The following is a 21,455-nucleotide window of genomic DNA, read 5'->3' as shown; positions in this document are numbered from 1 at the left end:
AGCGACTGTATAAATTACGACGCCGTTAATGGTAGCAAAAATGCTAGCGGTATTTGCGCGTTAAATAAGTCAGTCCTATCAGCACTAGAAGCAATAAAGCGACGTGTTAATGATCTCAATAAAATTATACTCTCAATAGTTTAACAAATAATTAAAAATCCAATTAAAATATATTTGATCTAAGTAGGCCTACTTTTTATCTTCTTGGAAAAACACCATTGATTTTATGGTAAGAGGAAGTGGAGTCCAAATGCGAAGACGGCCAGTACAGTCAGTAAGTATTCGCTGCTATGCCGGCACGCAAGATGCTTCTACATTCGAGTTTATAAGAGGAGGGAAAAGATCCAATATGCATTTACCCTGCTTTTGAGAGAAGGGGGATTGGTGATCTCGACTACAACGACTCGAATCTACAAGTAATTAATACCTAATTACTTTTATTTTTTTCATCTATAAATTTAATTGCAAACAGTCAACTACATATTTACAAACAAAATTTCATCCTTTATCTACTATTGTTTTTGAAAATTTAATTACTAATTACAAGAACTAATCACTTCGTAAGAAAATAATAATTATGAATGATTGAACATGAAGACGGAAACAGTGAAGATACTTAAGGCCACGAGGATGTTATATGCGGTAAGTGGTCATCAATCTTCATTAATGAGCGACGACTTGACGCGCCCATCCTCCAGAATTGTATATGAGGACAGAGAGACTCATAAATTATATAATGACTGTACTCAAGAGCGAATCATTATCGTACGACGAAAGAACACTATTTCTGCGATAACTCGTTAGATTACATTTGTTTATATTGTTAATATGCACATCATTTTAAGTGATGAACCAAAATTAAAACAAGAGTTCGAATAGTGTAAATCTAAGTAATTTAAGACTTGGTATGGTTCAGTAACTACTATTATTACTATTTTAAATCAAGAGTGCGGGTTCAGATCCTGACAAACAGTATTTAATTTGTGTCCCATGGATATTTGTGGTTGAAAAACCTTTACCACAAAAGAACAGAAGTCATAAGCCCAACAGTGGGACATTTGCTGGCTACTTTACCTTTTCGCTTGTGTATATAACTAGGTATTTAATGACACCTTTTTAAGGTAGATGTTTTGCGTGTTTAATGAACAAGAGTTCATAATTCATCAAATCAAATACTACAATGGTAGCTGCGAGCATTTTTTCAACACAAATCTGAACAAAGAGCTGCTCAACGAGAGATTTATCACAGGGAACGTTAACAACGGAAAAGTTTCGAGCGAACGTCGAAAACAACTGTTGGATACCTCCACACTGCTCCTTTATAATACAGAACTCAATTCAACACGGAGCGTTTAGCCGTTGCAACAGTTTCTAGAAGGTAATTAAAGATTTTTTAATATGGAATCTTCACTTGCGGTTGTGTTATGTATTCGCTTCATATCATGACATATTCGCATTGAGCTTCTTGTATTGTGCAGTATGTAAATCGGTTCAAAGCGAACGATGAAGCTAAGTTCGAGAAAATAAACCGCATGTACGGCCCGAGAACGAAGTTTAGAACCGTTTTCAATATTGCTTCTAGTAAGCTGGCTCGGTTTGATACACGACTATTCAAGGTTAGTACTTCTTGGAACGATGTACATACACACGTTTATAGCATGATTCCAAAAAATCTACAGAATTGATATATTGTAAAACTCTGTTAAACTTTTAAGACATTTTTTGTAAAGGTATCTTAAAGATACTAATGTATTTTTGCCCAAGACCGTTAAAATTCCAACCCTTACCAATTAAAACATTTATATTAATTATTGAATAAAGACTATGAATATTTACAATTTTATGTTTTGGTTCAATGGATTGTGGTGAAAGACAAATTTCATAATCTTGTTACATATTTTTAAAAATGAGAATAGAGTAGAGTAGCATATTGAAATAATCTCTAAAACCTACATTAATAAAAAAAATTGAGAGAGAGAGATAGCAAATTTCACTTGTGCAATTTTATATCATTGTATAATCTAGTAAAATAAGAATCTTTAAATCTTTAACTATGTGAAGTAGCAAATGTGAAATTATTTCAAAACAAACATGTTGACCAAATATTTACAAAAACATATATTACAAATATTTCCCTTGAAAATTTAAATTCTATTTGCACTGTTTATCGTTTATTTAATGAATACCACTCTGAAATTGAATTCATATATTCGTAACCTCGACGATTAATCTCACAACATAACCACGGATTAAAATAAATAATTATTATGTATGTTTATTGAAATGAAGTGCAGGCTGCTCCGCCCGCTCATCAGGTATTCTACCTCCAATCAGCAATATGAATCGTTGTGCTCCAGATTGATCATCATCAATCATTTTAACAACTATTTTAAGTGAAACTACCACCGGTTCGGAAAGTAGATTCTACTGAGGAAAAACCGGCAAGAAACTAAATATACAGTCATGTTAGTTAATTACAATTATATATGTATGTAATTTGTCCTGCCTGGAAGTCAATAAGTATTAATTCCACGCTTTTTTATCTGCATAATCTTGTACTGAATAATATGCATTCTTTACCACTGTATTTTTTACAAATTATTTAAGTTTATGAAACGGCAAATTTAAAAAATGAAGAGTGTGTGAGCCGAGTTAATTACAGGCGCAAGGGATATAACATCTTAGTTTTCTAATTTGGTGGATTACCACCAAAAACTAAGCTGAACTGAAAACTGTTCAATAATTAATTGATTAATATTTCTTACAGCGCCAATGTGTATGAGTGTATGAGAGTTGCCCGTCTTCCTAACTATTTTATAACAGCAGGAACATATCAAGGAATTTTAGACGAGAAATTGTTTTAAAATGGAATTTTGTTGCAGATCAGAGAGTTGTGTCAGTACCGGTAAGCTATGTAACTTTTAAATTTGGAGAAACTTCACTTCATTCTTTTCTTTAAATTTTCTGCTACTTGAAATAACTTGACCAATTGCTTACTTTTATGTTTTAAATTGGATTTAAGGTTGAGTTATATAAGGCAGTAAGGAGAGGAGATAGCTCAGTGGTGAGATCACGCAAATTTCACTGAAAGACTGCTACTGGTTTTAATTCGAGACAGCAGTAGTAAATTCTCGTATGGCTTAATTTCTCCTTTTATTTATCCTCGTATTGAAAGCAACCCGCATGGCTTTGTGAAACCGATAACTGGCATGTATGCCGCAATGTATTAAGTATATTATTTTTTGATTAATTCTAAAGACTATTTCTATGTATTGGTTAACAATTGCGTATATAATTGTAACATATACAAGAAGGTAAGGTACCCGTAAGCCGCGATAATATAAACCTAAAAGCAGGTAAATAAAGCTCTCATAGAACTAGAATTTGTTATAAGACGTCTCGTCGATATCGGGAGTCCAAGGTGAAAGACATTTTTGGGACAAAAACCTTTCCCTTTAGTGATGCCAGTAGGTTTTTTACAGCCAAGCTGACTTTAAATGAGAAAAGTGTCAAGTACGTAAATAAGTCCATTGGTTTACGATTTAGAACAGTTTCATAGCGGAAAGTATTTAGTTAGCTGTTATTTTTATATATAGTTTATTTTATTGATTGCTCATTGCCTCCACTGGTGACAGGAGGGCTGGTTCGTTTTTTGCCCAGAGGATCGGAATTGCGATTCAACGGGGAAATGCTGCTAGCATTCTTGCCACCATTCCACGCGGTCAAGATTTATACAGTAACTAGTTTTTGTTCATATTTATATATATACATTTAAGCATTTAATGTTGTTAATTCTTATTTTATAACTAAAAAATATTTTAATAACTAACTAGATTATTATGGAGTAGTTACAAATGAGCTGTCAGTCTGGTCCCTTTTTTGGTCAAATTTTGCAAAACTAGCAGACGTACGTGAGCTGTTGTTGCAGGATTTGATCTTAAGAAACATTTACAGAAAATTCGGAATCAGGTGTTCTTGATACATAAATACTATAATACTATATCTTAGTTTACAAGCAGCTGTAAGGTTTGCTCTATTTAATTTAGACACAATATTAACGTTAAAAAATACAGAACGTGATATTATGATGTATTTTGTTTTTGTGATAGTTGTCTGTTGTGTTGTAATAATTTTTTTTTTAAATAAATAGCAAAGAACATTACATACGCTATGAAAATAGCGTCAAAACTATAAATACGGTTTCCGTGCTGACGCACTTTATAAATAAAAAGATTACGAAGCTTTCCTCAAGAGAGTTTACTCGTGGAAAGTACTGAATATGCACATTTCCCGGCTCTACTTATGATATTTCCTCAGCCTCTTTTATATACGCCGTAGACATGCAGCACGCCTCATATTAGATCTGTTCACTCTTGGTAAATTATTATTACATAGTATAAAACAAAGTCACTTACTGCTGTCTATCTCTATGTTTGCTTAGATCTTAAAAATTACCGAACGGATTTTGATGGGGGTTTTATAATAGATAGAGTGATTCGAGAGGATGGGTTTTGTATATAATACAATATAGTAAAGAAACACTGATAATTTTAGATGTGTCTAATGTGTTGTCGTAAATAAATAAATTTTGTAGAATATTTAGTATCAGTATTGCACCCTTTCGAAGCCGGGGTGGGTCGCTAGTTAAAATATAATTTAATTTGTATTTTTTGCTATAATTATTCTCATATTGTCTTTGGTACACTAAGAAACCGATAATTTAACGTGGAGGTGCGAGCCTTCATGAGCGAATAGGTATATAGGATAGGTAATCTTGGGCTAATTTTATGACAACACTATTGTTTTTTAGGTTTAGTCATTACTTTGAGCCAATTTTATTGTATTTTTTGAAAGAGATTAACATCTGATGATCTTGAAACAAATCCATATTTTAATTTGAAATTTGTTCATGTGAATTGTAATTCATTTATGATTGTAATTTGTATCAAAGTTAGATTTCGTTCAGTAGACAAAAAAGGTGACAGTTTTAGGGCTTTAAGGAGCCCTAACACTGATATTAATAATTTGAATGGAGAAACGTTTATAATTCCCACGTACTCGTCGTTTTGTCTAATGGCGATCATCAATACTTGGCATTAGTGTTGAACAAACACCTCGACAAAAAACCTTTTTAAACCTACACATATAAAGTATATGTTAATTTTCACTCTCAACTTGTAATTTTTTCTGTTATGCGAAGATCTGAAATATTATCAAGAATTCATTTTCCAAGATAATTAGTATTTTCCGATTTACAAAAACGTAAAGTGAAAGTATTTTAATTGAAATCACGGAGAAAATATTGTCATAAATAAAAACATAATTTAAAAAGAAATTCCGCCCGATTAATGAAGAAGTTGTCGAAGTGAGGCAGCGCCGTGATTGAAAAAAGCCGTAAAATTGCTTTGAATTTGCAATAAAGAATGAAAGGAAATGTGATTAGCTTCGTTTATTGAACTTTTGTGTTCCTCTAATCAATCTCACAAATTGCTGAAATCTGATATCGTTGAACTTCTTTTCAATATTTTGTCGTTACTCATTAAATAGTAACATTGCAAGTAAATTTGTATATGAGTACATATATACACTCGTACTGACGTAGAAGCGTTAATCTGGCCAAGTTAGGCCAAATGTTGGAACACGTGATATGGGGATTCATCAGTTTATAGCCTGGCATTCATTGTTTAATTTTCAAGATTTTCGTTTGTGTTTATAATTCATTGCTTGGGTGTGAAAGAAAGAACTATCGTGTCCTAACAAGTCTGAGTGCATGTCTTGGATTATAATCTACTGCACGTGTTTCTTCCAATCGACATTGGGGAAGCGTTATAGAATCAGCTACCAACTCTCTGCTCAAAACGAGAATTATTTGACCAGAGTCGGCAAAGAACGAAGGCTTTAAAGCTCCATTTCGTAAAGGGTTAGTGACCCTTTTAACATTGTCATATGCTGTGAGATATTTTATGTCATGATGTTTTAAAGAAATAATAATATAAAAAATTATAAAACTCATTTTCTGAAGAGAAAGAAAACTGAAACATTATTATTTACTATCTAAACTTTCTTTGTGTAAACTTCAGACAAACAAATTACAGCCAAGTCTGACTGCTTGTACTTGTTTCTAATAAAATCGTTGTACTAGTATTGTATAAGTTATGATGACGAGGGTTCGACTTCTGAAAGGAGACCATTAGGTACAGCGTGATAAGAGAATAGAACCCTAGTATTAATCAAGACATTCATGTTACTACTCGTTGAGATAGTGAGTGACTATAATCCAGTAAATTTTTTTTTTGGTGATAGGGCCGTCTGAGCAGGTATCACCTATCGTCGTATATTTTATTTACAAGCAGGAATACTAAGTATTGTTGCGTTTCGGTTTGAAGGGTAAGTTAGTCACTGGAACTTCAGACACAAGAGGCACAACATCTTAGTTCACTAAATCACATTGGTGATGACCTTTAGCTGGTCTAGTTGAGCATCCGCCAAAGGGGGGCACAAATATATTCGACTCTACGTCTGATCTCAAGAATTACTGCTATAGTCGATATCTTGCAGCAGCAGAACAAGTCTACACGAGCGCTGTTTATTATAGAATAGAGGAAAGAATACTCTACTAACTACTCTGATTTTAATATTTATTCCAACACTGAATTCGGCTGATTTAAAATGTTAACATTATTTTTAAAAACTGTTATTGGAATAACATTTGCGAGGTTTGCGATTCAATGAAAGCGATCAATTTACATACGATTAAAGATTTAAAATGTACATATATACCTATAACTAAAAATTGCCTTTCATTTCTTTGGAGCGAAATTTAAACTTTTTTTATCGCGATGCAGATCATGTAATTTACTTGGTTGTTGGGACACTCACAGGGACTTAGTACTTTGTTTCCCAACGCTGGCGGTGCGTTGGTGATATGAGGAGTGATGAATATTTTAATAGTCCTAACATATATAATAGTGGTGACCACTTGCCATCAGATGAATCATTTGCCATTTATAAGGATTATTGTGCGTATTGTTTGAAATTGCACCTCTTCATTCACTTGGTGGTAGGGCTTTGTGCAAGCCCGTCTGGGTAGGTACCACCCACTCATCAGTTATTCTACCGCCAAATAACAGTACTCAGTATTGTTGTGTTCCGGTTTGAAGGGTGAGTGAACCAGTGTACAAAGGACATAACATCTTAGTTGCCAAGGTTGGTGGCACATTGACGATGTAAGGAATAGTTAATATTTCTTACAGCGCCATTGTCTATGGGTGATGGTGACCACTTACCATCAGGTGGCCCATATGCTCGGCCGCCAAGCTATACTATAAAAAAATCTCGTCGATGAATTTCTTTGTGGAGCGTCTAAGCAGCGTAAGCTTCCTACTTAGGCGATGCGTGCGCCGCGCGTGTGTAGATTAGTCGATAAGTCTTGAATTGATTCTGCTTCCACATCGCGCTATTGTGATTTACAGACTACAACGTACAGGCCGGTCGGAACTTGTCGGCGCTCTTAAATCTTGGAATTGGAATTCTCTTAGGAAAGCATTCTCATTGTAAACAGCCTTTGTGCGCGTGAGACCGGAAAAAAGGCTCCGTCTTATCGATCGTGTTATCTTTCTGTGTATTTACTATTTAGAGGTTTCAGTCCAGATATACATTACATTTGTTTAACATGTATTTGTTGCTATCTTTTATATAAAATTGATGGTATGCTTGAGATAAGTCTCCGTTTGACCGAATACGATGAAGTGTATGTTTTTTCTTCATGAAGATGGTTCATCGAGATTGTTTTTAGCGATGATTGAAGAAGGTCTGCTTTGTCGTTTGGATGTTATCAGTCATTTTATAGGTTTTGAAAGCTAATAAGTTCTACTAAACAGTTGATATAACAATAACGTGAAACCTCAATCTGATGCTGTAGTGAGTAGGAAAGCTAATGCCTCAACAACTGACAGTAGAGCTATGGCCTTCGAACTCATCAATCTTCTTGAAGACCATTCCAGTCTTCAAGAAGATTGATGTAGTGTTCATATGTTTACATACTTTTAGAGATTGTCCAATGTAAAACTGATGCTAGACGTCAACAGATGGCGCCACTAATACATTAGATCGCGCAAGCAACATTCCTTATCGAACAGTTAAGTGTTGAGTTAACTTTTAATAAAAAAAATCAATTGTAAATCCTTCGGCAGTGTTTTATTTAAACCTCTAAGGTACTCCTCAGAGCAAAGGTTTGTTCATTTTTGGTCCTTCGAACCGGGTACGATTGTTCGTACGATTTTTGCAACATTACTTGCGGACGGTGGTTTGCCGTTGCAAACGCAAGTACAGGAGCGGGTCGACGCTGGTGAAGCATCGACCAGCTTCAGAAGGTGTCTTCAGTGGAAGGCGCATTCAGGAGTCACGGTGGGCGGGAACCGCTCAAGGAAGCAGTTCATCACCAGCAGTGCTTGAGGAGTCGGCACAGTGGCATCACCGTCAGTGCAGTGAGCGAATTATCAATGCGTGAGTACTTTTATACAATTTTGACCTTAATTTCATCGAGATAAAAGTGAAAGTGTAAAATCAGCAGTTCAAACAACTTAGACTTAGAAAAATTTAAACGTTTTCAACACATAGAAGAAATTTGAATGATTTGAGACTTAGAAAATTTAAGTGCATGTTTAGTTAAGACTGAAAATTTAAGTTAAGACTTAGAATAATTTCAATAAAAACGAAGGTACGGGGAACCTATGTCCAATTTTATATTTTTTTAAATAATTTAAAAACACTCAGAAAATTTTCACTAAAAATAACTTGTATCTCTTTTCTGCTTTGTCACGTTTATATAAATTACTATAATGGAATCTTTGATTAACTTTCAAGGAGATATAGCTTCACGCATTAGTAAAGCCAGAGCTAATTTTAAAAAGTCGCCTAAGGAGCGCATTATTAAAGAGTATGTCGAAAATCGAATTGACTCGTTAGACCAATTATGGTTTGAATTTTTATCTGGACACAAAGAACTTATGCGTAGCTCTAATCCTAAAGAATTAAATAGTTCTAGTTACATTTCGAATGATGTTTACGATAAGACTGAAGACATTTATATCTCATACAAAACAGAATTAAAATTAGCACTAAAGAATTTTAACGAAAGCACTTCCAATGTTAACTCTCATTGTGAGAAACCTATGAGTAATGTAAAGTACCCCAAAATCAATATTCCTAATTTCTCTGGCAATTATTCTGAATGGACAACGTTTAAACAAATGTTCACATCATTAATAATAAATAACTCTTCCTTTGATGACATTCAAAAACTACATTATTTATAAAGTTATCTTGTAGGTGATGCTGAACAGTTGCTTAGACACGTTCCAATAGATAATGGCAATTTTACACGTTCTTGGCAACTATTGCAGGAACGTTATAATAATAAAAAATACATTTGTCATCAAACGTTAAAGAAACTTTTGAGCCAGAAAAACCTTCAAGTTGAATCGGCTAATGGTTTGAGAGACCTCGTCGATACTACTAACACATGTTTAGCTACACTTCAAGGTTTGGGAATCGATACAGAATCATGGGATGTATTGTTGATTCACATCCTCACGTTGAAATTGGATCCAGAAACTAGACGTCAGTGGGAGTTTCATGTTACCAAAACTATCTCTTCTGAAGAACTTCCTACTTACAAACACTTTACTGAATTTTTATCCGAAACTTTCCGCGCTGTAGAGTGTCTTGATCCAAGATCAACGAAAACCCAACCTAATAGTAAAATAAAAGCACTCCATGTAACAAATGATAATGTATCTTGTCCATTATGTTCGGATAATCACAAACTATGTAATTGTAAACAATTTCATAAATATAAAGTAGACGATCGTTGTAAGTTTGTTTACGACAAGAACATTTGTTTCAACTGCATGGGAGGTAATCATTCTGCCAAAGAGTGCCATAGCAATTCACGGTGTCGCATTTGCAAACAAAAACACCACTCGCTTCTTCATCCCGAGGGTAAAAACACTACCTGTAACGAGGGTGACAACAAGCCAAACAAGAGTATTGTCACACCTTCAAACAATCCTTCAAACCATTCAGCATCATTGGTCTCCTGTTTCTCGACAGGTAAAATATTTCAGCAGGTCTTGCTAGCCACGGCGGTAGTCAAGGTCACATCGAGAAATGGGGAAGATTACAAACTAAGGGCTTTAATAGACCAGGGCTCGCAGTCATCTTTTGTAACGGAGTCGGCAGTCCAGTATCTGGGTCTCAAGAAAAAACCTACCATTAATCTTATTGCAGGTTTGGGTGGAGAAAAGGATGTGGTATCGAAGGCCGCAGTCCAGTTCACATTAAAATCAATGTATGATCCCACTGTAAAAATTTCAGTGAACGCACACGTTATCAAATGCATAACGTCTCCATTACCAGCCGAGAAAATCGAACCGATGGAGTGGTTACAACAAAAAAAATTATTGCAAGCAGATCCCGAATATCACACACCCAATAGAATCGACATTCTTTTGGGAGCTGAAGTATATACAAAAATACTTCGTGCAGGAATAAAACGAGGACCGCTTGGTACACCACTGGCCCAAGCAACATGTTTAGGTTGGATTTTATCTGGAGTAATCGAATCAAATACCAAGCCCGCTAGTCACATAAACGTAATGCATTGTCATTGCACATCTGATTTAAAAAGATTCTGGGAACTTGAAGCAGACATTCAACTACCCAAAGATAAACTTTTCACTGATGAAGAGAAATTCTGTGAACAACACTTCAAAACCAATACCCGTAGAGAGAGTGACGGTAGGTATATTGTTCGCCTTCCATTTAAAGTTGAAGCTCCTCAAGTCACTTCTTCTCGAGACATCGCAGAACATCGTCTGAAATCACTTGAACGTAAATTAGAAAAGGATAAAACATTAAGAGTAAAATATCAAGAAGTAATTGATGAGTACTTAAAATTAAATCATATGGAACTTATATCTCCGGAAGAAATCGATAACCCAAAGGCTATTTACTTACCCCACCACGCTGTGGTTCGTGATGACAAAGAAACTACGAAAGTAAGAATAGTTTACGACGCGTCCTGCAAGGGTAAAAACAATATGTCATTAAACGATCAACTAGCAATAGGACCTACTTTGCAGCCGGAGCTACGGCACATCATAATGCGTTGGAGGCTGACCTCAATTTGCATGTCAGCTGATATTGTTAAGATGTACCGTCAAGTGAAGACCGACAATCGTGATAATGATTTCCAAAGAATTCTATGGAGAGAAAATCCTAATTCAGAAATAAAACATTACAAACTTACCCGGGTTACTTTCGGCACAGCTTCTGCTCCATATCTCGCAGTCAAGACACTGCAGCAGGTAGCGCACGATGATGGTGCTGATTATCCAATGGCAGCGGAAACAATACTGAAATCTTTCTATGTTGATGACTTCTTGAGTGGTTGTGAAAATGTCGAGCAAGGATACAAAATCTTCACACAAATGAATGAACTACTAGGAAGGGCAAAATTCAAACTTCAAAAATGGAATAGCAATAACAATGAACTCTTGGAATTAATGAAAAGGGAGGAAAGGGATAAAAAAGCAGGAAAGGAACTAGAAATGGAGGAAGAATTAAAAATCAAGGAAGACGAATTAATAAAAATAATGGGACTCACCTGGAACCGACGCGACGACACCTTTCGTTATTCAGTTAATCTTCCGACGTTGCAGCAACCTGTAACCAAAAGGATGATTATATCGGATATATCTCGTCTCTATGACCCATTAGGATGGGTAGGACCTAGTGTAATAATAGCAAAAATTATGATCCAGAAGCTTTGGTTATCAGGATTAAGCTGGGACGAAATCGTTCCAAATAATCTTTTAAATGAGTGGTTAACTTACCGCGAAGAACAATTAAAGTTACGTGAAATTCGCATACCAAGATGGATCGGCACTCACACAGATGACCACGAAGTTGAAATTCACGGCTTCTGTGATGCATCGAAATCAGCATACGCCGCAGTTGTGTAAGTACGAGTAGTTAATTCTTTAGGCAACATAAACGTGTCTTTAATCACCTCAAAAACAAAGGTAGCTCCAGTAAAACAAGTTTCCATTCCGAGGTTAGAATTATGCGGAGCTGTACTGTTAAGCAAATTAATAATAGAAGTAGCAATGGTTTTTAATATAAAGAAAAGCAATATACACGCATGGACTGACTCAAGTGTCGTCCTTGCGTGGTTGAACAACCATCCAAGTAAATGGAGTGTTTTTGTAGCTAACCGTGTATCAGAAATTCATACAAACCTCGATCCACAAAACTGGTCACACGTTACATCCAAGCAAAACCCGGCAGACTGTGCGTCGCGAGGATTACATCCATCTGAACTACTAAACGCCAAAGTTTGGTTCAGTGGACCGGAATTTCTCTATCATAAAAATATCACGTATAATAAACCCAAAACTACTGTAACAGATTTAGAAGCAATAAAAAGTAAAACAAATTGCGCTATAGTGGAACATAAAGCAGACATATGGGATAAATATTCATCGCTTACTAAAATGACTAGAATAATTGCATACTGTAAAAGATTTATATATAATTGTAAAAACGAAAATAAAAATAATGTAAAATATATCACAGCTAAAGAGTTGAAGGAAGCACTAAATATTTGTATAATTAAAGTTCAAACAAATCATTTCGGAAAAGAACTTAAACTAATATCAAAGAAAAAAGACTTACCTAAAGGCAATAACCTTCGCTCATTAAATCCGTTCATTGATCCCGATAATATCTTGAGAGTAGGAGGCAGATTAGATCTTTCAAATCTCGGTTATAATAGAAAGCATCCAATTGTAATGCCGAAACAGTCGCACTTAACCCAACTTATCATAGCCGATGCCCACAAACAAACACTTCATGGAGGACCGCAACTTACATTAAACTATATACAAACTAGGTATTGGATTCTCGGAGCGAAACAGTTAGTTAAATCACACTAGCGCAAATGTGTGACTTGTGTTAAGAACGCAGCAGTCACAAAGGCTCCTTTCATTGGACAGGTACCTACCGTCAGAACAACCCCTACACGCGCATTTAAGCACAGTGGTGTTGATTACGCGGGACCAATCCAACTGAGAACAACCAAAGGTCGAGGTCACAAATCTTATAAAGGATATATCGCTTTATTTATCTGTATGGCCACCAGAGCCATACATTTGGAAGTTGTCAGTGACTTGACTACGGAAGGGTTCTTACAGGCCTTCAAACGTACGACGTACGACAACGGCACCAACTCCATTGGAGCATCAGGAGAACTGAAAAAACGCGCTATCTCAGAACGCAAACAGATGCTAGCCGAGGTCGCTGCATCACTAGCAACAAATGATTGCGAATGGCATTTCATACCTGCCCATTCGCCCAACTTCGGCGGATTGTGGGAGGCCGGTGTCAAGTCGGTGAAAAATCACCTCAAGAGAATAATCGGAAATTCAACTTTGACGTACGAAGAAATGGCAACAGTTCTTAGTCAGATAGAGGCTTGCCTCCATTCTTGCCCCCTGTCGGTAATTCCAAGCCAATCTGAAATAGGCAATATTTTAACTCCCGGACACTTTCTCATTGGTGAGCCATTACTAACTGCGCCAGATCATGATGTTGGATCTTTCAGTGTGGGTTCTTTGAGGCGGTGGCAATACACTCAACGCATGCTTCAATCATTTTGGCAGCAATGGTCGGACGAGTATCTTAATAAATTCCTGCTGAGATACAAATGGAACAAGCACAATCCTCAACCAAAATTGAATGACGTCGTAGTAGTCAAGGAGGACGGCTTACCTCCATCGCGTTGGCTCTTTGGCAAAGTGATCGCCACCTATCCAGGTGTAGACGACATAGTCAGAGTTGTAGATATAAAAACAAAGGGTGGTGTTATAAAACGGCCAACTCAAAAACTATGTATATTACCTGTTGCCGAATAAAATTAGTATAAAAGTAGTAAATAAGAATGAAAGTAATGTTATCACTGTTATGTTTTTCTTTATAGTAATATTTCTAAAGTTAAAATTAAGAACATAAAAATGTAATTTGAAGAACAAGGCATAACCTAGTTCTTGGTGGGCGGTATGTCCAATGTAAAACTGATGCTAGGCGTCAACAGATGGCGCCACTAATACATTAGATCGCGTAAGCAACATTCCTTATCGAACAGTTAAGTGTTGAGTTAACTTTTAATAAAAAAAATCAATTGTAAATCCTTCGGCAGTGTTTTATTTAAACCTCTAAGGTACTCCTCAGAGTAAAGGTTTGTTCAGAGATTTTTCTGAAAGTTGGTTCTTTGTATATATTCTAAATTTAAGAATTATTAATTGAGACATTATTTTTATTCTTTTTTTATAAATTTAATATTATTGCACAATACGAACAATATACGGATTAAATTGTTTTTGATTAGAATAATGGTAAAACTATTTTTAGCTAAGGACAAATAATAAATAGATTTCTTCCTTTTACCTGACACATGCTATGTGACGATTATATAGCATCCCTAGAAAAATAAAACTAACTTAAGTTTAATAATATCTTTAGTCAAAAGTAGTTTTTACAAAATTTATTGTATTTTTTTATTTTTTTTATGGTATAGGTTGGCGGGCGAGCATATGGGCCACCTGATGGTAAGTGGTAACCATCGCCCATAGAAAATGAAGCTGTAAGAAATATTAACTACTCCTTACTTCGTCAATGTGCCACCAATCTTGGGAACTAAGATGCTATGTCCCTTGTGTCTGTACGCTGGCTCACTCTCCCTTCAAACCGAAATACAACAATACTGAGTACTGTAATTGTTTGGCGGTAGAATAACTGATGAGTGGGTGGTACCTACCCAGACGGGCTTGCACAAAGCCCTATCACCAAGTAAAATGTTGTAACATGTCAAATTGAAATAAAGTGAGTCACAACAATTTTCAAATCTGTTAATACCGGAACGTGATATAATAGGATCATACTCGTTTTAAGCGCAAATTTGATAAACCAGCTTTATAGAGGCTTCATGTAATTAATAAATAATGTTAATGAGTCCATGTTTGAATATGATTGAAATATTATTGCACACAATTCAGCCGGTAAACATAATGAAACGGCAAGTTTAAACAATAGTATTATACAATCAAAGCTTATTGATTTAGAGCGAAAGTAGCACTCGATAACTCCATCTGCCAGCGGTTTCCAATGAAGGAGTTATCTATTGCAAAACTTTAACGTAAAATTACATCTTTCCTGACGATATTAAATTTCTATTGTCTTAGAGAATTTATGATGGCTTGTGAGGAGATTATTAATAATTTTATATACTTCTTGATTTATGAGCATAATATTCTACTATAGCTTTATGTTTATTTTGAACGCCTCTATTTTTAACAGCATACAACGACGTACCTTTTTGCGTATTATGTACCAGCGACTCGCCCCGACTTTGCATGATATTCTAAGATATATAATGATACCCTAATTATAGTATTTTGGAATAATGTAAATCCCTTCAATGAAAACAATTTTAGCTTTTTATAATACAGCGTTTTTGAATCGTTAATATTTAAATACTACAAGCGTTTCGGAAAACAGAATCTAGCTAGAAGAGAGCAAGAAACTCGCAGCGTTGCTTTATTCAAATAAACAGATTTAAAATTCTGTTGCACAATTTTTTTTTTTATTATTTTTATTGATGGTAAAGATAAGACCCGAGATGGTTCAACAGCATGCACGCACGTATTTTCAAATTGTGGACTCACACCAAGCAGCATAGGAGCAGTGTGGCACAATAAGTTCCGAGCCTCATTCAGAGGATTTATTTAATGATTTGAATGTTCACGTTTACTGGTAAACACGGCGTTATATTTTATTTTATTTACTGAATTAAATAAACCATCAACTAATACCATCACTAAGCTCCTTATATTTATAATACATATATGTGGGTAACATTTGAGCTGATACGTCTTTAAAGATCTAAACAACATTATGCAATACTGGTTTAGCCTGTATTTGCATTGAACATGAAATATCAATCAGTCAACCGAAATAATTGCTCGTGTAGTCTATATAATGATGACCAAACACGATTATTGTTTACATATCGCCCCACATCAGCAGGAACATTGATGATCACGTGATATCTGCCGGATGCCTTATTTGTTAACCTGGTCATAGCTACTCTGACTTTTGATACTAAAACTCATTCAATTTCATTGTTAAATTTCATTGAAATTATGCTTTATTTTTAATTCAAATAAACTCAAAACTATTATTGTACGCCATTTTATTAAATGAAAAAATAGTTCAGGTAGATTTTGCTGAGAAAAACCTGTGAGTAATCCAATTAGTTCCTCTTGTCCAACATTTGAAATACAAAGTCATGTCAATAAAAACAATTAAAGATAACCAATATTGACGATCAATAAGATCGAAGAAGAAGAACGCCTAGCAACTAGTTGTATTATAAAATGGAGCTCGCGTATTACATTTGCTTCTTTGTATATTAATAACTTAGACTTATTATTGTTCTGACATTTAGCCCTTTGCGTCGTACTTTAGATAAACCCTATCCCGGGCGCTTATCAACGACATAACTCATAAATCAATTTTGTATCTGATATTTGTGGATTCTTTAAAACATGTATATAGATTAATTAGGTAGGTAATGTTTATGTTTAAAAAGATCCCTAGATTTAGTCCGCGTTAAAATTATTTTAGTAGATCCCGTATTCTCGTCTAAATCCCGTAATTTATACGCCTACGTCCTTATTGAGGTCCCAGGCTAGCTGTGTGTCAAGTTTCATTACGATCGTTCCAGTGGTTTTACTGTGATGATCTTATAAAACGAGAGAAAGAGTTACTTTGCATTTTTGATAATGTTCCGAACTGATCTGTAAAACAGTGATAAATGACATTAACTGTAAAATTTATAGAGCCGAGATGGCCCAGTGGTAAGCACGCGTGTATCTCAACCAATGATTGCAGGTTCAAATCCAAGCAAGCACCACAGAATATTCTTGTGCATAATTTGTGTTTATAATTCATTTCGTGCTCGGCGGTGAAGGAAGATATAATGGGGAAACCTGTATTTCTCTAATGTCATAGGAATTTTGCTACGTGTGTTTCCTACCAACCCACATTGGAAAAGCGTGGTCGAATATGTTCCAAATCTTCTCCCCAAAGGGAGAGGAGACCTTAGCCCAGTAGTGAGAAATTTACAGGCTGTTGTTGTTGTTGTAAAATTTATAGAATACATGAATCGTTCTGCGTATCAGCGTACGTTTTTTTTTTGCGTACGATTCGAAATCAATTCTAACGGAAACTCACTGCTGATGTTGAAGTCCTTCAACAAAGTCTCGTTTTTGTTTGGTGTGGTGATTACTTTATTGATAGTATTTATCTTCCTGATGTCAATGCCGGGGGGCTTGCAGGTGCATTGCCGGCCTTTAAGGAAGGAGTACGCTCTTTTTTTGAAAGTTCCCAAATCGTATCGGTTCGGAAAAAACCGCCGGCGAAAGCTGGTTCCACAGTGTTATTAGGAATTCTTTTTCTGTTGATAGTTCACGTGATCAAGTCATGAATATATATAATTAATATACTTATAGTTGTGCATTCCTTCCTATCGAAAACTACAGATAAAGAGATAGAGTATATCATAAAAGATTTTTCGTACAAAAATGGGAAGGCAGTCGTTACTTCAGCTCGATTTATTTGTCACATAGTATTAACCCTTATCAAGATAAATGACACATAAGTGTAAGCAATGTCTTAAAATAAAAATTTTCGTTTACGTTTCTAAATTTTGTACTTTCAGAGATTTAAGATATTTTATGGAATGTTCGAGGACAAAAGGCGAGCGGCGCGCGAGGAATTCTGAATTTATAATAATTTGTACGATTGTAGACAAAAAGTACTAATGTATATCATATAGGTAGGTAGGTTTGAGTGAATCTCAGTGATGAGCGCTGAAATACATTATTTTAGGACAGCTTTATTTTAAGTTTTGAAATTTATATTATGGTTTTTAGATAAATTAAATTTTTCTTAGTTTTTCAATAATGGTTTCGACAAAAAAGGTTTTAATGAACAAATTTGCATATTTTACGTATGTCCACTTTCAGTATCAAGATATTAATTATTGTAAACGTCACAAACTGCAGCTACAATATAGATATTTAATTAAGTGTCTGGTCCGGTCATCGACCTGATTTAAAGTAAGTTTATATTTGTAATTAATGAGGGCTTTATAGCCCGTTACGCGGTCCGCCGGACGTAGACAATTTGTGTACTTAGCGAACGTGATTACTAGATTATAGTGCGAGCGGGTTCATCTGACCGGCAACGTGATACAGTTATTATCGATATTAATTTGATTGCTACGAAGGTTTTCTGCACTTCGTTAAGTAAATTACCAAAGATATAGAATATCAGATTTGCTATGGCCTGGGATTATGCTTTTTGTTTTTACTTGTATTTTTTAATTATCAGAAAACATAATCAATTAATTGTTAGTATAAATATATAATAAAACGTTAATATTTGGAGTTAATTCTTGGAATTTTTCCATTCTCTATGAGTTTCCTATCAGAGCACTGATGTTACAAGAAATTTGTGGAAAATAGAAACCTAAGTGTCAAAATTAATGATACAAATTCTTCTGTGATCTCACATGGTATCTGTGTTATTGCCTCCACAGGAGACACAAGGGAGACTCGTTCATTTTTCTCCCAGACAGTCGGAATTGCGATTCAACGGAGTAATGCTGCAGCATTCCTGCATCTATTTCAAGCGGATGCAGTATGTGTACATACTGTACTGCTGTATTGTGACTATTGAATAATTAATAAACAAAATTTTTTTTTTAAATTTATTTTTTTATTTTTTTTTTTTAAATTTATTTATTAGTTTAAATGTATTGGTGAAATTTAATTATTTTATACAACAACATATTTATACAGAAAAGTATTTAACTAAACCTTATCTTTATATATATCTACTAAGCTGTGTAATACACACAATATACATTACTGCTAGAAAATTCTTGTGCGCTCACTTTTTATTATTAGACGACTCAAAATCATCGGTTAACTCTTTGAAATTGTAGGACGTTACAAAATCGCTTACACTCCAATCTAATGGACAAAATACAGCTTCAGCAAAAACTCTATAAACTCTGACTAGTAAATGTTCGCCCGAAGAAAATGCGCGCGAAGCACAGTCTGCTTTGTCCCGTTTTGTCTTTGTCGAAGCGGGTCAGAGGTTTCCTTTACTACAGCGACTAGCTCCGCTCATTAAGCTCTCTACCTATCAAGCGTGGCATTTCCTATACTGACCAGCAAGAGGTATCTTTAATATTTGTCGCATGAGAGGGTACAGCGACGTAACGACACAGCAATATTCTCGTCTTGCTATTTGATGTATGCAGATGCCAAAACCGCTGTGACTTACTAATATCTGCATCTTTACTCTTCCTAACCTTTGCCTCTTTCTAGACCCGACCCTACTAGGTAGCCATTATTGCTTGTAACTTTAAAAATAACTACTTTTGTAAAGATTCTCCTAAGTACTTTTATCTGTCTTTTGTTGATTGTACTGGAAACCGTAGAAAATAAAGCATTTATCTTGAGCAAATTTATACGACTTTCCGTTTCGATATTTTTGATATCGTATTTGTGAAGGAAGCGTCTTTGAATTAAATAATTAAATTGAAGTCCGTGGTGTATTGACAAAGGAATGAATAATCCCACGTATATATTACTCGGGACACAATAAAGTTGTCTTTAAATAAATAAATGTACAAGGATACGGTACATCGGTGTAGGCTTTTGGCCGCCGGCCAAAGGTAATGGGCCGGCTCGGCCGCATGGCAGCGATTATTTCGACTAGATATAATTTTACGCTTCTTAAATACATAGACGGATAAATGTTCGTAGCGTTTCTATAATATTACGAGTTCTATCAATTATTTTGTCTCGACTTACATTTAAAAGTGCAAGAAGTGGTCCGTTTATGAGGAAAGTACTTGCTTGTAAACATAAAGGTCGAATTTATTTCGCCACGTGGTATTTTATTTCTGGCTGTCCCACGATACCTCTCTTTTTAATGTTAGGAAGGCAGATGAGGAATGTTAGATTAATTGATGACGTACGTGATGTAAAATCGTGTGTATGTTTTTCTATAATCTGACTATCTAATATAACCAAGGTAGGAATCTCCGATTGTTAACGCAGACTAGCTTACTGTCCAGGATTTAATTCACAAGCGTATGCTCAAACACACACACGCACGCACAAACCGCGTTCAAGCCAATGACCAATGCAAACTTTTTTTGGAACCCAATAATGATAAGCTCGGCAAGCTTCCACTAATCCCCATTGGAACAGCGTGGTGGAATATGTTCCAAAACTTTCCCATCAAAAGGATAGGAGGCCTTAGCCCAGCGGTGGGAATTTAGAAGCGGTCGTTGATAATCTCGGTCTGAGAAATGAACACAGAACCTCGAAATCGTCAATAGACGAAAGGAGAAAGAAATACTCTTATGTCTTACATTATGAAACATACAATTTGATAGATATTAGTAATAGCCGAAATATTAATCACTTAACTTTGCTCGGCTCGGTCTGTCGTCGGGCTAACCTAACCTAACTTTGACTACAAATTGACGTCTAATAGTTGTAACAAAACCTCAAATTGCCATTTAAATGGTACTCGAGCCATTACGGTGAAATAATGATATTTTGTAATGAGGTCTTATAGCAATAAATTTAATGCCTATTATTTATTTAATTACAATTTAGGTGAACGTCATGATCATGAAAGTCGTAATGTTCTTTGTGTAAATGCTATCTCATTGACGTTAGAAAACATGTCTGAAATTGAGAGGTACCTATCAATTTCGATGCTTTGAGTTATGTCAGGAGTGCAGACGTCGAATTATATTTGTAAATTGTATTTCAGTTTTAATTTAATTTATTAGGATATATTTTTAATGTTCAGATTCCATTTATATATATATATAAAATGTATCGTTATTAAAATTTGTTAAATTTTGTATTTTTTTTGTTACGTTTTCATTTCATTGTTGTATTTTATTATTGTCTAAAATATGTGACGTTTTTATTTTACTTTTTCTTTCTTGCCACGAAATATATACAGATCATAATAAGATTAGAAATAATTGTTTTTATTTTCCAATTAATTTCCTTTATTCATTCACTTCGTTCATTCACAACTAATCCGATTGAATCGTTTATATAATTCTAGTTTATAGATTGTTTTATGTCCGTCCTGAAACTACAACATATAAACATTTTATGTGATATCGCTTATTGTATGTAGCTCGAGAGGAAATTGTCGGTTTGGGAAAATGCCGCAAACATGTCGCAATTTTGATCAGTAGGATTTACACGTATTGTTACATTCAATAA

At 35.0% G+C, this 21,455-nt stretch overlaps 1 protein-coding gene across 1 annotated transcript; it reads left to right on the top strand.

Annotated features, from left to right (window-relative positions):
- The first annotated feature begins 9,911 nt into the window (after positions 1-9,911).
- On the top strand, positions 9,912-13,976 carry LOC124534969. The gene is made up of 2 exons (XM_047111002.1): positions 9,912-12,022; positions 13,205-13,976. The coding sequence occupies exons 1-2, from the start codon at positions 9,912-9,914 to the stop codon at positions 13,974-13,976; spliced, it is 2,883 nt and encodes a 960-aa protein (XP_046966958.1).
- The last annotated feature ends 7,479 nt before the right edge of the window (positions 13,977-21,455 follow it).

Source organism: Vanessa cardui, chromosome 13 (genome assembly GCF_905220365.1).
Source record: "Vanessa cardui chromosome 13, ilVanCard2.1, whole genome shotgun sequence".
In the NCBI taxonomy this organism is placed as follows: domain Eukaryota; kingdom Metazoa; phylum Arthropoda; class Insecta; order Lepidoptera; family Nymphalidae; genus Vanessa; species Vanessa cardui.
Note: the sequence above shows the minus strand (reverse complement) of the source record. Positions and strands in the feature narration are given on the sequence as shown.